The following is a 16,298-nucleotide window of genomic DNA, read 5'->3' as shown; positions in this document are numbered from 1 at the left end:
GCAGCTCACAGGGGGCTTGTATTTTTTTTTTTTTTTTTTTAGAACTGTGTTTATGTTAAAGTCATTAAGGTTTGAAAAGGGGCGGTGGGTAGGGGAGTAAAGGCCATTATATGGGAAGAGAAGAAAAATGACCTGTCTTCAGGCTGTCAGCAGAGGAAACGCCTCTGCTTCATGGAGGGGGCGAGGGGCTTGGTTAGGGGGTCTGAGTGGGCACCTCTGCACCTGGGGAAGAGGGGTCATTGCTCGGTCCATGCCTTGGCTACGGCAGTGGCCGTGGCTGCTTGGGAGTGGACGGTCACCATGTATGTGTCAAAGAGCTACCCACAAAGAAGACAGCTAGGAGACAAGACAGACCCAGAAGAGCCGACACTGACCCAGTCCTTCCTATGCATCCAGTGCTGCACTGTGCACTCTGCATCTACCTTCACGGGACATCCATGTGCATGTGAAGAGGCGCTAGTAATATCCCCATTTCACAGCGGAGGAACCCGAGAGTCACAGTGGTGGGGGACCTTGCCCAAAGTCACACAGTTAGCCAGTGGTGGACAAAGCAATGAAGACACAGGCCACGCGACACCATGGCCCAGTCTTTGGAGACTTGGATCCAGTTAAGACCAGCTCGTGGTAGGGAGTTCTTGCCCCTCAGGAGTATTTGCTGCCACTGCCCTGAATTCTGAAGCAGACAAGGGGAGTTGGGGGTAGAAGACATCTAAGCTGGGGGAAAGAATCGTAATGGCTATGGCCATGGTCAGGTCAAGTTTTTGGTGTCTCCCTTCTGCCCAGGTTTGAGGAGGGCTGCTAGGGGCTGACTCCTCTGGCATCCCAACCCCCCAGCCTTCCAAGTCCCCCCAGCACTCACTCGGCAGGAAAACTCTAGCCTCCAGGCCCTGAGCCTCTGCCACCTCTTCCTTCCTTTCAGACCTTATTTTGTCCGCACAGGAGGCAGCTTTGCAGGATGGTTGTCTGGAGCGACACGGCAATGTTGAAAGCTACCAGTAGCATCGCAGAAGCAGCATCCTGGCTGGGGCTCTGAGGAGCCCCTCCACTGACCTGCTTGACTGAGCCTTTCTCATCTTGAGCAGCCCCTTCACAGAGAGGCTGTGGCCTTCCCAGGCACTTTTGTCACCTCCCCAGGCTGAGGAGAGCGGGGGCAGGAGGGGTGCAGGGGAGGGCCGTGACTGTCATCTAATCCTTACCCCAGGTAGCTGGGCCCTGAGGGGTGAGTCCCAGCTCCCCAGAGCACGTGCTCCAAACCACCACTCAAGTGACAGCTTTTGTTTTCCTTGTGAGGGAAGTTCTGGAAGGATGAAAGTCCAATCCCACTGGTTGCTCCACAGGCCTCCTTTGCCAAAACATACTGTGAAACGACCCCTGACCTCCCCCTCATACTTTCTCTGCTCTACCTCCCATCAGCCCTGTTTGCCTCCCTCCTCTCTGGGGAGGGTTAGACAGCTCAGTAATTTAGGGATCACTAGCAAGAAAGGTGCAGAGGTCAGAAGTCAGTGAGAGGCTGGGAGGGGAATTTCACCCCTGCTCTCTGGCCAGACCCCCTTCTCCTAGAACCACCCCCTACTCCCATCTGCAGACCAGCCCCCATGGACCCGGGCAGGAAGGGACAGGGTCTGGGCATGGGATGTGGTGGTGTATCAATAGATAGGAAGAGAATGTGTATTTTGAAATCATGTCCTGAAAAACAACTTTCAAGATGCAAACTCGAACTTTCTTATTTGGAAACTTAGCTAGGAAAGGAAATGCTACACTCCCCGGAGAATGCACTGATTTAGGAAGTTCTATTACCTCACTCCGTCTCCTCCCTGCTCTAGCTGCTACACAAACAAAAGTGAATTTACTAATATCTGTCCTCTCTCCCTGCAGCCAAGGCCTGTTCAGTCTAGCTCAGCACTCAGCTCAGCTCCAAAGCACAGAACTGGAGAGGCAGTGAGTGACTCAAACTCAAAGGGAGAGCTGGCTCATCTCTCTTCCTTGAGAAATCAGAGCCACCAAAAGAGCTGCAGGAGAATCTTGCTGCACTTCCACAGCTATTAAAAGCCCCTTGCTTGGCCCGCAGGAGTGGGGTTTTTGGGAAATGACATTCAGGGAAGGTTAGCTCAAGAAAGGCCTTCCCATGCAATCTCCTTATTTTGCAGAGAAAGAAACGGAGGGGTATCGGCCATTGTTCTGCTGGTAGCAGCAAAACGAGGGCTCTTCTGCTGTCCTCTTCGGGTGCAGGAAGGGGAAGGGGCTCACACAGCTGTCTTCCAGCTGAGCAGAGCTGTGCGGGGGTCTGCGTCTTGGACTCCTGGGTTGCCACCCACCCTGGGCTGCCTCTCTCCAAGGAGAACCCACTGCTGGGCGATGAATGAAAGCAACTTCACAGGATGCTCAGCTCTCAGGCTGGGAGAGCCAGCAGAGGCTGGGATCAGAAGAAGGAAGGCTTCCCACCGCCGGGCTTTCTCCACATGTGGGATCCAGCTGGGGCTGCCAACCTCCTGGCCCAGAAAGAGGGCTTTTCCCCTCTTCCTGTCGCGCACCCGGAGGAATCGGGAAGGTTGAAGGCAGGGAGGATGGTGGAATTTATTCAGTCTGCAATGGGGAGTGAAGGCTCTTCTGGGGCTTCCTCCCCTTCCAGGGGTGAGGTCAGAAGAATAAAGGTCACAGATGGACCTGCCACATGTGTTCTTGTATGTGTGGGAAGGAGGGAGGGGATGGGGGCACCAGGATCTGACGACTCGGACAGGAGAGAAGTTGCCGATGGCTTATAAACCAGACAAGGTTCATCCTGAATCCGGAGGGAGGGCAGTGAGCGGCCTATGAAGTCACTTTCTTGAATGTCACTAACATTTCATTTCACCCACACCCTGCCTTCCTGTCTCCTTCTTTCCTCTTTCCCTCTTAACCTTCCTCAGCAGGGGACGGGGGAGCAGGGGATGCCGGAAAACAGGTCTGCAGGGCCTCTTTGACTCTGCTGACCATCAGAGGCCGAGAGCTGCTGCTGACAGAAAAGAAATGAAGGGGCAGAGATGGAGGGCGAGCAGATGTCTGCAGCTGCGGCATCGCTCTGCATGGTGCCCCCAGCCCCGCGGCCTCCGAGGGTCCCACACTGTGGATGGGGAGCCGGGCCAGGTGCAGTGGAGGATCAGGGTGGTTCTCAGTGGCGGGGGCGGGGGGGGGGCGGGGCGGGAGGCGGGGGAGGGCTGGGCCCGTCCTGCTTATTCCATCCCTCCGTTTCTTTTGAGCGGGGAACAGATCATAGAAAGAAGTGTATCTCGTGCTTTAGGCTGAAAATGTGGCTCACCCTGGGGCTGATGGTAAATACACTGCACTGTGGCATCTTACCAAACTGCCCTCTTTTTAATTGGGACTGAGAGACAGAGGATTCTCTTTTAGGCTTGAAAGGTATCCCAGCCTTTGGAGTTGTTTCTACTTCATACTCTAAAACTGTGCCATCTGGTAGAATAGCCACTAGCTACATGGAGCTATTTCAATGGAAATTAATTAAAATTCAGGAAAACCAGAAGTTCAGTTTTTCAGGTGCACTAATGCATTTCAAGCTCTCAATAGGCACTTGAGGCTAGTGGCTACTGTACCGGATGACAGAGATATAAACATTTCCCTTATCACAGAAAGTTCTTTTGGACAATGCTATTCTAGAAAGTCTCTGACTTGAGTCTAACTTTCATTTGTGGTTTCTCCAGATGTTCACATGCTGTCCTGCTCCTTAGGAATGCAGACTGACTGGCCTTGAGGGTGGGTGTTGGGTAGGGTGAGACACGGAGGAGGAAAGGGAAGTGTAAGAGTGTCACAACTATTTTACTCCAACCTGTATGCCTTCTTTAGACCTTGAGTCTCTTTGCTAGTACTAAGCTACTCAATTTGCCTGGGGAGGAGCGGTGCTGGGTGTCTGCTGTGGAGGAGGAATTCAAGTGGCAGCTACAGCCAAACGGGTTTTGCAAAAATATCCTGCCTCGCATCCCCACCCGCTGCTTCAGAAACATATCGAGGAAGGTGTACCAAGGGCAATGCTAGATAAGGTGGGTGCAGTGTCATTAGCCTGACTTACTCATCATACCCTTGGGCCTCCAATGGGGTGGGTATGGGCAGAGATGGGGACAGGGGACACAGGCTGGGGATGAGGCAAGTGGTCATGCTTCAGTCAATTTTGAAAGTTGTTGACATGATGGAGGTAGGATGAGAGATGCAGAAGCAGATACTGGGCCGCCCAGCTAGTCCACCCACCCAATTCACTCACGGCCCTGGCAGCCTCACCCGCCCTGGGAGGTCCCTTGATGGAGAGAAGTCAGGAAGAGTGCATGTACACACACACACACACATACACACACACACACCCCACACACATCTCCCACCACCACACATGCACAGACACATACACACACAAATACATACATGCGCACATACCACATACACCCTCCCACACCACACAGGAATGCATGCTTACATACACACAAACCACACACACCACGTATGCACACACACTCATAAACACATATTCACACCACACACACATAAACACATATACACGCACAAACACACACGTACACACACACATACCACACATACATCGTGTAGTTCCAGGGAGATTCTGGAAAGAATCTTTAGCCCAACTTCTCAGGAAGCCTCAGCTGTTCCTCCAGGCTCCAAGGGGGCCAGCAGATGGTCCCAGCCAAGCAGGCAAGCCTCCCAATGCCTCTAAAATCAGGGTCTCGGTCCCGCCAAGGCCGACAGTCCAATTAAGCTTTGTTCCCACAGGTGAAAAGCAAATGAATTCGGAGCATTCCATCCCTTCTTTGGGGCATGAGCCCTCAGCCCCCCACCCCACCCTGCACTACTGCACTTTCCCATATGGCCTCCTTGCCTCTCACACTCTGCTCTGAAGATTAGGTTACTCAGGGATCACAGAGCCCAGAAGGATCTCCTTCCAAGACATCCTCCCTGAATAGTTCAAAAGAAAACTCTGGGCTCAGAGGCTCGGCCTCCATTAGGAAGCCTCTCTTGGTCTACGAGGTGGGTCCCTGGGGATTAAGGCCAAAGATTCCAGTACCTCCCATGATGCCCATGTTTCCTTCTCCCAGGGTCCAGAGGAGCTGTAGGGAGATCCTCGTGTTCTCCTCTTTTTCCAGGGCACCTCCTCCTGCCTGCAGAGCTAACTAGCATGACTGGCATAAATATATCCATATATCTCTCTATAAATACACTCATCTTTAGCTATATATATCTTTTCTTCTAAAGACTTGGCACGAATTCCCTAGAAGCCTTTTCCATGACACAATAGAAAACCATCAGAGTCATCAGTTTGATTGTTCCCACAAACACAGCTTCGGGTTGACCTCTCCAAAGCTCTCTTGGACCCTGATTCCAGTAACTCAACCCCTCCAGCTCTCACCAGCCCCCAAACCCCTGGCAACCACAAGATACAGCTCAGTTTTCTGAAGCTGCCATTTTCTTCCTCGTTGGCCTCTGTCTGAAAGCAAAAATAAAAATCCATTGCTTTTGACCTATCATTTTAAAAAAATATAATAGGCTTTGTATCTGAGCTCCAGCTGGCAGCAGGAGGAAATGAGCCAGGCGGCAGGATCCCATGGCACTTAGGGACAGTGTGGTTAAGAATGGGTTGCTGGTGGTTTCCAAGTGGGCTAGACCTCTGTGGGCAGGATGGTGGAGCCACTGAGCAGTCATCTACCCAGGCTTAACAACCACTGGGGCAGTGAGCAAAGCTCTGAGGGGTCTCCCTATGAGACTCCTTGGATAAACAGGAGAAACTCCAGGGCAGAAGAGCAGAGCAGGAAAAGCCGCCCAGGTAATGACTTTCGAGGGAGTTATCATTAGGCAAGATTCTGAGAACCCCATCTTTATCACCCTGCATCAGCATTTGCTGGAAGGAGGTGGGAGGGAGTGGTGGGGGGTGAGGAGGGAACAGCTGGCTCTTCCATCTTTTTTTTTCCCCTCCATCGTTAAAGGCTTTTCTGGGTGGGGGTAGCCCCTGTGATAGGGAGGGTGGGAGGGAGACGCAAGAGGGAGAGGATATGGGGATATATGTATATGTATAGCTGATTCACTTTGTTATACAGCAGAAACTAACACACCATTGTAAAGCAATTTTACTCCAATAAAGATGTTTAAAAAAAAAAAAAACTTCATTTACAGAATAAGAGAATCAACAGAGAAGTGCAGGAAAAGTAATCTGGCAAAAAAACAAAACACAAAAAGCCCCCAAACCGAACTCACGACTACACCTCCTATAACCTTTCTTGTTTAGTATTCTTTCTTTTTAAAGTTGGGTTGTTATCCTTGCACCAGAGAATGCCAGCAGGTGTTGCTGGCAGCTGTTTAATGACAGTATCAAGAATGTCTTTCAGGAAGGTAGGCTTGGAGGCAGGAGGCAGTGATAGAGAAAACGGGATGGGGGGAGGAGAAGGAGGCCCCACATCTACGGAGAGGTAGCTAAGCAATGGAGTGCTGCTCTGGGAATTGCAATGTTATTTTGTACAAAATTCTTCCTGTAGGAAGGAAGGGGGAGGGACAAGAGACACATTTCAGTGTTTTGCGGACCTAAGAATTTTGAGCTGGAATTACGAGCAGCTCACCGTGTCTTTGGGCAAATACTTTAGCTCCTCTCCTCCGCATCTCCCACTTTCTTTATTGTTACTGACTCTCCTGAGGATTAAATAAAAGGACCTGGAGTCCCTTGGAGAGGGATCCCAGCAGCGACCTCCCCCCTCCCAGGGTGATGACCCCTGCAATTATTCCACATATGGAAAAGGTAATGGCTCCCATCCTGGCAGGGGCGTGTCACAGACCAGCAAGAGGAAGATGTTTCTGTTACCTAGCTGATCTCAGTTCTGCAATGAGCCAGAGAGACTGTGGGAGGCTGGACGTGGAAGGGATTGGGCAGCAGCCTTCACAATGAATGCATTCCTCGTGAACACTCGAAATCTGAAATTCCTTCCTGCTCTGTGCTCAAGCTTAGTTCCCTACAACCGACCTCGTGAAGGCAAACCTGAAAACCTCTCCAGTCAAAAATCTTCCTTGGAGAGACCACAACAGCCAGAGCTGTGGAGAGATATCCTCAGGGTCTTGGTCCTCCCTGAACTGTTGCACCCCTTCCTGCTGGGACAGTGACCAAGATCTGGTGAAAGTTTCTGGCATTTTTCTTCTCCACCTGCAGGACATTACCAGGCCATGTATTCCTGGGGTATAATCTGCAGAGGTCAGCTTCTCTCTCTAGGGCCTAGCTCATTCTATATTCTTTTTTTTAATGGGGAGGAGGGCATGGCTTTGGGGTAGCAGTTGAAACATGGAACTGTAATTGCCCTGGTCACAAGACATATGGTCAGGCTACAGTGGTGACTAGCAATAGAAATGTCTCAAAGTGTCTGAGGCTGCTAATAAGATGTAGGGGATGGGGAGGGGGAAGAATGAGAGCACTGACCCTAACATTTGTTTTCCACATGCTTTCACACATATTATTTCACTAAATCACTTCCTTAGTCCTTCGAGCTAGGAACCAGAATCATCAACGTCTCCATTTTAGATATAAGGGAACAGGATAACTTCCCCAAGGGCAATGGCTATAGAGCCAGGGCTGGAGCCCAGGTTACTTGATGTCTGGGCTCCTTTTCTCCAGCTCCACACCACCCCATGCCTGAGCTGCAGAGCCAGAACCTCTGTGAGAGGGAGCGCAGTATCCTGTCTTCAGGGGAAGTGAGAAGCTAGCAAACACGTCCCACGCCTTCAAATAGACTGTAGGTATCTGAGGAAAGGCCCGTTGCCGTGTTGTCCTAATTTACATCTCCCATGGCCCATAGCCTACGGTGTTCCAAGAACAATTTTTAAATGGTTACTTTAGGTAAGATATAAGGAAGAATCCAGCGAGAGAACTGAGGCATCTCGGGGGTTGTGAGCTTTGAACCACAAAAGCAGGACTTATGTCAAGGCTCCAGGGCTCACTGACTGAATAATCTACCGGGACCTGTTTACCCCATCTTCCAAATGTTGATAAGAATATCCACCCCTCGAGGTGCTAGCAGAACTAAATGAGATGGGAAAGGAGAAAGTACACCGCATACTGTAATTCCTAACGTTGGGTCTTCCTGACCCTGAGGTTCAGGTGGTCACCAAAGATAAGACAGCAGAGAGATAAGGAAGGTCATCTTCTGAGGGTCTTTAGAGCAGTGCTCATGCCTTTCTGCTCCAGGTGGGTTGGGTATAGTGCACCCAGGAGGGGAGGGTGGGCTACGTTCAGGCGGCAAATGGTCTAGCGCATGGCAGGCGCTCAGTGAATGGGTTTCCCTTCCGTAGCTGCCCCTTCTAGTAAATCCTCCATTGTGAGAAGCTGGTGGAGAAGGACAAAAGGATGGTGGTGAGGACCATCATTAGGACAAGGCGTCTTGAGGATCCCTCCTAGCCTCGGGGTCTGAAATGATGTCAGAGTACATCTTTAAATAGGGTCAACTGGCACCACTGCTTACTCTTCCGTGCCATTCTTTGGGCCTCTGCTGAGCTGAGGGGTAAACAGGAAACACGGATGACTGTCACTCACACGTTGTGCCGGGGAGGTAGTGGTGGGTGTGGGTGGTCTAAGTCGCCTGACTCACCGTGGGGGGCAGGGCAAGATGGCAGTCTTGTGGTCGATTTGGGGGGCCTGGGCTGACCTATACACGTGGGCCCCAGAGAAGACTCAGAGCAGGTAGGGAGGCCCACCAGGAGGGTGGGAGGGTGCAGTGACTACACCTCCCCATCTGTCTGAGCCCCTGGGAAAAGCCAACCTGGGGCTGAGGTGGAAGATGAGAATACTGGCTTGCACTTCCCGAGGACTCACTCTTTGCCAAGCACCGGGCGAAAAGCTGAACATGCCTGACCTCATTTAATTTTGAAAGCACCCTTCAAGGTAGGTATCATCATTCTCATTTCGCAGATGAAGAAACCAGAGCTCAGTAAGGCTAGTTTTCCCAATATCGCCTACCTAGTAGGTGGCAAAGATTGGAACCAAGATGGTCTGATTCCAAAGTCCACATTCTTCCCACGACACATGCTGGCCCCATCCAAACAGCCCACCAGTCAGGAGCTACAGATAAAATACCACACCTCCTACAGCATGCACTAAATCAGCACAAGGAGAAGCTGGAGGCTGGCAGAGAGCAGATCTTTATCAAGACACTTCAGGAGCAGGAGAAATATTTCCACCCTTCTCCCAGCCAAAGAACTGGCTGTGTTTATAAGATGAGACACATTTTGAGGGGAGAGGAAGGAGGGTGTAATCTCAAGCTAAAATCACCGCCCACACCAAAATAAACTTGAAGGCAAACTGAGGCCTCAAGGATTTTGTTTAATTGTTTATGTGTGTGTCTGGGAGCATGTGAGTAGGTGTGGGGAATGAAGGACAGGAGGAGGCAGGTAAGAAAAAGCAGTATCTTTGTCATACCCAGTGGCATTTATCAACTCTGCTTTCCTCCCCAAACTTACACTTCTCCCCCAATTACTTATTTCCTGTTTTCTCTTTCCTGCTCTGGAGCAGAGAGCTAACAGGGTTTAGTGGATGAGCAGACTTTGGGTGGTTTTGATCTCCAAATCCACCACCTACTGAGTTGTCCAATAAATACATATGACATGAATGGATGGGGAAATAATTTCACCTCCCTGAGCCTTGGTTTTCTCATCTGGAAAGACATATAGTTCTAGTCCCTGTGTTGCAGGGCTGTTGGGGGAGGATTAAATAAAGCAAAGTGCTTAGCACAGTGGCTGGCACAATAAATGATGTGATGACCAATAAATGTTTGTTGCTTTGCTCAGTTTCTCAACCTCAGCACTACGACATTAGGGGCAGGATCATTCTTTCTTGTGGGGGCTGTTCTGTGCATTACAGGATGTTTATCAGCATCCCTGGCCTTTATCCACCAGACGCCAGTAGCACCTCCTGCCCCGAGACATAACAATCAAAAATGTCTCCAGATTTCACCAAATGTCCATAGAATCACCGCAGTTGAGAGATCCTGGCTTAATGTAATTAACGATGATATTAGCAACATGTAATATATTTGAAAGCACATAGTAGGCACTGATAGTGATATTCATTATTTTGAATGAGCGAATGTATGAATGAACACGCTAAGTAATCACGGGTGTAGTTCTGCATCTTCAAACCCTTGGTGGCAGGAGGTGTACAGTCTACTAAGCTCTGGTCTCCGAAAGGCTGATGGAGTCACAGAGGTGGGATGGGCAGGGCACCACCCGGACCACCTTGGTGTCTCCGCTGCCAGCTCTCTTTTAGCATCGAACTAGTACCTACTGGGATTTGCAGATGGAGCACTGACAGGCGGGTGAGGTTGTGAGCTAAGTGAGGCTGAAGGAATTTCCCCCCCCGGGATAGGGCAGTCCCAAAGGGATCTGTCTGCAGCAACTGAGGGCTTGAATTCTGTGTATGAGATGTGACTGTTTGAATCATGGGCACTCCCCGAAGAATCTCATCCTTTGCCCATGGCCAGCCGTAGACATTGCTAGGAACTTCTGAAGTCCTACCTTACCCGGAGGACACACATGCAAGCCCCTTTTGACTCCCATCAAGAAGATGTCTTACTACTGGGGCAGAAAGATGACTCCTGTCCTAGGAGTTTTTCCCTCCTCCCCCATCCCCACTTTCCCCATCTCCTTTCTTTCTTTTTAAACATGTATTGAATCTCTGCTACATTAGTTGGTCCTACAGACACAGAGATGATAAACGCAGCCCCTATCCCCAAACTGCTGAGTGTACTGAGGGAAGAGGAAAGAAAAAGGGGGATGACAATACATACGATGATAATAGGTAACATTTACTGAGCCCTTATCCTATTTTGGACACTGCTCTCTGTGCTTTACCTGTATTGGCTCATTTACATGTAGCTCCACAACAAGCCTGTGAGGGAGAAACTATTATTATTTCTAGTTTGCACATGAGGAGACAGGCACAGAGAGGCGAGGTGATTCTTACTATGCCACCCAGGTACTAAGGGGCAGAGTCAGGGGTGGAATCCAGGACACCTTGGGCCTGGACTCTTCTTAACCGCTATGCTCCCTGCTCTGATAGCCATGTGATGGGGTGCTATGAGGCACACAAAGGGGGGCCTTCCTGGAGGAGGTGATGCCATAGTACCTTGAAGATGAGAAGGTGTTAGGTGGGTAGGGCAACACATGCAAAGTCCCGAGGTGAGAAGGCCACGGAGATGCACCAACGCTCTAAACGCAAGTCTTAGCCGCCCTGTGTGCATCCCCGACTCTGACCTCATGGCTGGGTTAGAGCCGTGAACTCAGCTATCAGGACTCCTGCCTCTGGTCTGGGCTGGTTCTCTGGACACTCACTCGGAGCCACCTATTTGGCCTCCTGTCCTAGCCTGTGCTGTCTGATTTGGCTTTACAACCAAGACTGGGGCTGATACTCTGCCTCCTGCCTGTGAGTTCTTCAACGATCCACTCCTCCCTTAGGCCTGCTCTAGTCTCCATGCTTCAGCCCTCACTCACCTCTTGGTCTTGATCTGGGTTCTTTCTGTCTCACCTTGTACTGCTGCCACTTACACCAAGTTTGGGATTGGGAGTTTGTGTGTGTGTGTGCATGTGTACTTGTACTTGTGTACGTGCGTGCATATGTGGATCCGTGCGTGTATCTAATACGTGCATGTGTACGTACATGTGTGTGCATGGTAGGTGGTGAGTATGGTATATGCATGCCTGTTACAAGGGGTACACACCACTCGATGGTCAGGGAGGCCCAACATTTCATCTTCTGTCATTTAAATCTGATACATATAAAATAGATGAGAGCAAGATGCTTTAATTGAAGGAGGATGGAACTGGGGGATTAGAGTGGTCACCTTAGAGCTCAGAGGCACACTGTCTAAAAACCATTAGACAGACTCAAAATATTAGGGTCATAGACTGCTTTGAGAATCTGATGAAAGCAATGGGCCCTCTACACAAAAATTATAGACATACAAATGTTTCCATAACATTTTGGGGGGTAGATCATGAGCCCCCGCTGAATCCAGGAACACTGATTAAAAGTCCTGTGCATTCAACTTCTGCCACATCCTCCTACTGGGCCTCCCTGCCCCTCTGACTTTGCGGGGCAGAGTTATAAGAGGTTGGCAGCTGCAGCACAGGGAATGATGAAATCCAGACAAGTCCTGCCATTGCTTCGTTTGCTCAAGGAGAGGAGAGGCCCAGGATTTGGAAAGCACAACCTCCTCGTCCTCAAATTCCTATGACAAGGGCACGGCTGTTAACATTTCTCCCACATGACCAGCCCTAGGTGGCTTGGGTGTCAGAGATGATTGTTGCCTCAGTTTTCACACTAGCTTAAAGCCTGTGAGCTCCTCTATCTAGAATACAAAGGATGGTCATCCAGGGTCCGACCATAGTGTCATTGCTGGGTGATGCTGGGCAAATCTCTTGACTCCTCTGGGCCAGTTTCCTCATCCATAAGGATGAGGAAAACCCCTAACAGCCCACGGGGTTGTTAGGATAACCAGATGAGCTCAAAATGAGCGCTATATACATGAAAGGTCTTTACATACCTCAGACCATTAAGTAAGTTTAAGGAGGTTCTTAGTATCTTGGCATTCAGAGAATGACTGGGAGATTTATACCAAGAGAGTTGTCTTCTTCTGGACTGGGAACCAGGGAGGGGGATGGAGATCACTTTTACTTAAAAGGAGCAAACTGAGGCCCAAGATACAAAATGATTTGTCCAGGGTCATCTCTCAGTAAGTCCTGGGGTAGTGGCAGGACCTCACAGCTTAGGGCACTTAGCTCCGGACAATCCCAGCAACATCCAGGGGTCCTGGAGTCATCTGCTCCCTCTTTCAAAGCTCCCATCCCTCAGCCCAGGAAAGAGACTCTAGAACAGCCTCTTGCTACAGCTCCCCTGGTCCTTGGTGTTCAGGTTGGGGCTCTAGTCTACTACGAGATGCAAATCCACTTCCAAGTTCACAGTGAGGGAAACATGAGAAGGTTCTTCATTGGGTCTGCCTGCTGTTAATGAGCTGATCTGGGGGAAAAGACCGAGTGAAAATGAACAGTCACTACCCAGAGTCACTGGAGCGCTCCTTGCAGCTGGCCCCGATGTATGTGTTTTATGTGGCTCTCAGGCTGCCAGTGCCTGGGGCCCACAGGCAGGTTTATGAGATTAAAGCCCAGTGTCCAATAAATAATTTAGCAGCTTACTGCAAAAATACAGACACACAGTATAATAGCTACTATCTCCAGCAGCCTGATGTGTACGGACATTTTAAATGCACATCACTTTCATCTACTTGCTTCCATTTGATGTGGGGTCCAAAACCAAAGAAGGAAGGGAAAAGGAACATCACCTCCACCCTCGGTCCCTGTCCTGCCACTAAGATGGGGTTGATGAGAAAGAAAACTCTTCAACACACTAATTATTCAGGGCTTTGCTGCCTGTCCTTCCCCACCAACCACCTCCTTCTATCTCTGCTCTATTCTTTGCTTGTGGTTCCTGTTTGTGTGTGCAGAAGAATCTGAAATCTCCACTAGACTAATTATTCATTCAGAACTTGGTTTTCTTCTCCCAGGGGTGCCTTTTATGGAGCAAAGCTGGCTCCAGGTGCTGGCTCCAGGTGCTGGCTCCTGCAGAGTCACAAGTGACTTGGCTTGTGGACGCAGCTCAAAGCTGAAATAGGTAAACATCACCGCCATGACCACCAGAATCCTGGCTGAAGTTCTAATGAGGCAGAAGTTAGTGGTGATTGATTGGTAAGACTGGTCTTGGGCATGAGGGAGGGGAAGAGGATTGGAGAGGTAAGAAAGAAGAGGCTGGGGTGGGCGTCACAGGGAGAGAGGGTGGGAGAAGGCAGAGACACTTGCAGGCAGTGGCTCCAAGATCTAGAAGCATCAATGGGACATGAGTGGCACAGAGTAATCTATGTAGCAACATGAGCTAGCAGCAGAAAACGATGCCAAAGGGAACCATCCTCTTCTTATTGGAAAGTTTACTGGTTCTGATCACAGTTCAGGGACAAGTGGCTTCAGTGGGAATGAGGGAGAGTGGTAGGATTTCCCTCTAGCTCTTGCAGAAATCTGGGAGGGTGGCATCCACTTCTGTACCAACCCCTTGATTCTCCTTCTGTGGGTAGTATCTACTCCAGACCCACTGGCCACCGGGCTTGTACAGACACCACCAAGCTTACACAAGCCCCCCTACTTTTTGTGCCTCCTTGGCCTTGGATGCATTTACTGCCAGTGGTTGTGGTTTATCTCCTGTTGTTTATGGCCTGGGACAGGCTGCCTACAAATAGGTCCCCAAAGAGTGGGGAAATGCAGGCACCTGCCATTCTGTGAAGCTCTTTCCAGAAATGAAAAGGACAGTCATAAAATGTGGCATGCAGGGGAGGAGGTGGGGTGGGGGTGACATGCATCATAAAAAGTGTAATGGACTAATGCTAATACACAGACTGGCTGCAGCCCAGGGGTGTCTGCTGGGTTCAGACATAAATATTGGGGAGGCACCAAGGAGACAGATTTTTTATTTCTTTGATTTGATGGGGAGAGGTTGGGCATATTTTTTCCTCTATTTCTCTGACTGTGGCCATTCCTCTGGTGAGACCAACAATCTGTTTGAGACTGAAGCTACTCAGTGTTTTATGGCTTCCAGAGCAGCTAGACTCTCGGAAAGACTGGAGGTGCCGAAGCATTTGTGGGTGCATCACATTGCCTCATAGGGTCAGGCCACTTGGGGGTTTTGTTGGTATTATCCAAGATCTTGCAAGTGACAAGAGATCAGAATGGGGTGAGTGTAACCGTGCTGGATGTATGCTTGAATGCATGTATGAGTAACTAGGTACTTGCCCAACGTCAGGCAAATTTTGAAAATTAAAGGCACTGATTTATGTCCTCTGCTTGGTGGGAACCAAAAGAACAGCAACCCCAGCAATAACCCAACACGAATCTCCATCCCCTCTTAACTTCAGGCATAAAGAGTAAAATAGCTGTTTGTTAACTGGTGGCAAATTCAGGTACTTCAGGACTGAACCAAGCACACTGTTTTCGAGGGTTTTCTACATTCTCTGGCTAACGTTGGCCATTGGCCCACTGCTATCTAGCCACACATTTGCCCTGAAGTATGCCCATACATAGAAAGGGTAAATGTACAGTGGGGGTATGGGCAGAAGGCAGAAGCGAGTAAGAATCCTGTATGAAAAGGGCCTCCATTCCAGGTGAGGCTACGGCACCCTTGCCCTTTTCTTCATACCTTGAAGCACTCAGCGCCTAGGAGTTGTGCGCCAGCTCTGGGCCCTGAACTCAAGGACGGATTCAGTCCACCTAGAACCCTGGGCTACTTGAGAATAAAGAGAAACAGCAGAAATTGTGGTGATGGTGGGGTGAGGAACCCCGGTTCAGCCTTTTAGTGTGTGTGAGAAAAAGACCGAAGGCATCTGGAATTCATGTTGCAGTTCATCATTTGTTTGGAAGAGTTAATTTTCCATGTGCTGTCCCCGAGAAGAGGTGGGAAATAAAGTGGCAGTCTTCCGAACGCCGTGGGTACCGAGAGCTAGAGCCTTTTGTCCTCTGAATCTGGGTATATGTGAGAGGAGAAAGAGGAAGGGAAAGTGAGGGATCTTATTAGGTGTGGAAGGCCCATTATGAGCAATTGAGATACTTCTTTAACCTCATTATAATCCTTATGAAGTAGATATTATTATTCCTGCTTTAAAGATGAGAACCCTCAAATCTGAGTTTCCAAGAGGTTACATAACTTAGCTAAGATCACAAACTTAATACATAGTAGGGTTAGGACTTGAACTCAAACCACTGTCTTCTCACAATGACATAAAAATACGAAAGGAAAAAAAATCAATAAATGATGATTGGGAGGAAACATTATTTTCAGTCTGACAGTCAAAAGAGCAGGGATAAGTGCATCTCTTATGCCAAGTGGTGCATATTCTTCCCAGTGAAAAGGGGGGATGTCACCACGTGTGCTATTGTTAGAAAAGGATTAGAGGACCCTTGTGTGCATGATGACGTGTGATTACTCAGAGGGTGGGTGGGGCATTGAGTCTCCAGTGCTGACCTGGGTGGCTGATGATAATAAATGACTGGGCGCCCCAGTAAATAAATACGCTGCAGATTTACCTGGGAAAGCACCTCATCATGAGAGAGAGCTCATCCTTTCCCACCAGGTGTAGCAGTGGGCTCTTTTATGTGTGCAGTTAACTGGCACACTCTCTGGTTGGTGACCCTTGGGGTCAGTTGTGAGTGGGGGTCTTGCCCAATCATCTACCTAAAAATGAGGC

The 16,298-nt window shown here is 49.6% G+C and overlaps 1 protein-coding gene across 7 annotated transcripts in view; it reads right to left on the bottom strand.

Annotated features, from left to right (window-relative positions):
* The window catches only part of PLXNA2 (plexin A2), a 219,167-nt gene that overhangs the window by 158,890 nt on the left and 43,979 nt on the right, over positions 1-16,298 (bottom strand). The window contains exon 5 of one of the 7 annotated variants that reach the window (XM_067032503.1): positions 15,424-15,576. The exons of 5 other annotated variants lie outside the window; for them this stretch is intronic. In XM_067032503.1, coding sequence (XP_066888604.1) covers positions 15,460-15,576 — 117 coding nt within the window. In that variant the 3' untranslated portion in view covers positions 15,424-15,459. Of the gene's footprint in view, positions 1-15,423; positions 15,577-16,298 lie in introns of those variants that run through there. One more of the 7 variants, XM_059057341.2, reaches the window with a different exon arrangement.

The sequence above is a fragment of the Kogia breviceps genome, chromosome 1 (genome assembly GCF_026419965.1).
Source record: "Kogia breviceps isolate mKogBre1 chromosome 1, mKogBre1 haplotype 1, whole genome shotgun sequence".
Lineage (NCBI taxonomy): Eukaryota > Metazoa > Chordata > Mammalia > Artiodactyla > Physeteridae > Kogia > Kogia breviceps.
The sequence above is the reverse complement of the archived record's forward strand: the minus strand, read 5'-3'. Positions and strand labels throughout refer to the sequence as shown.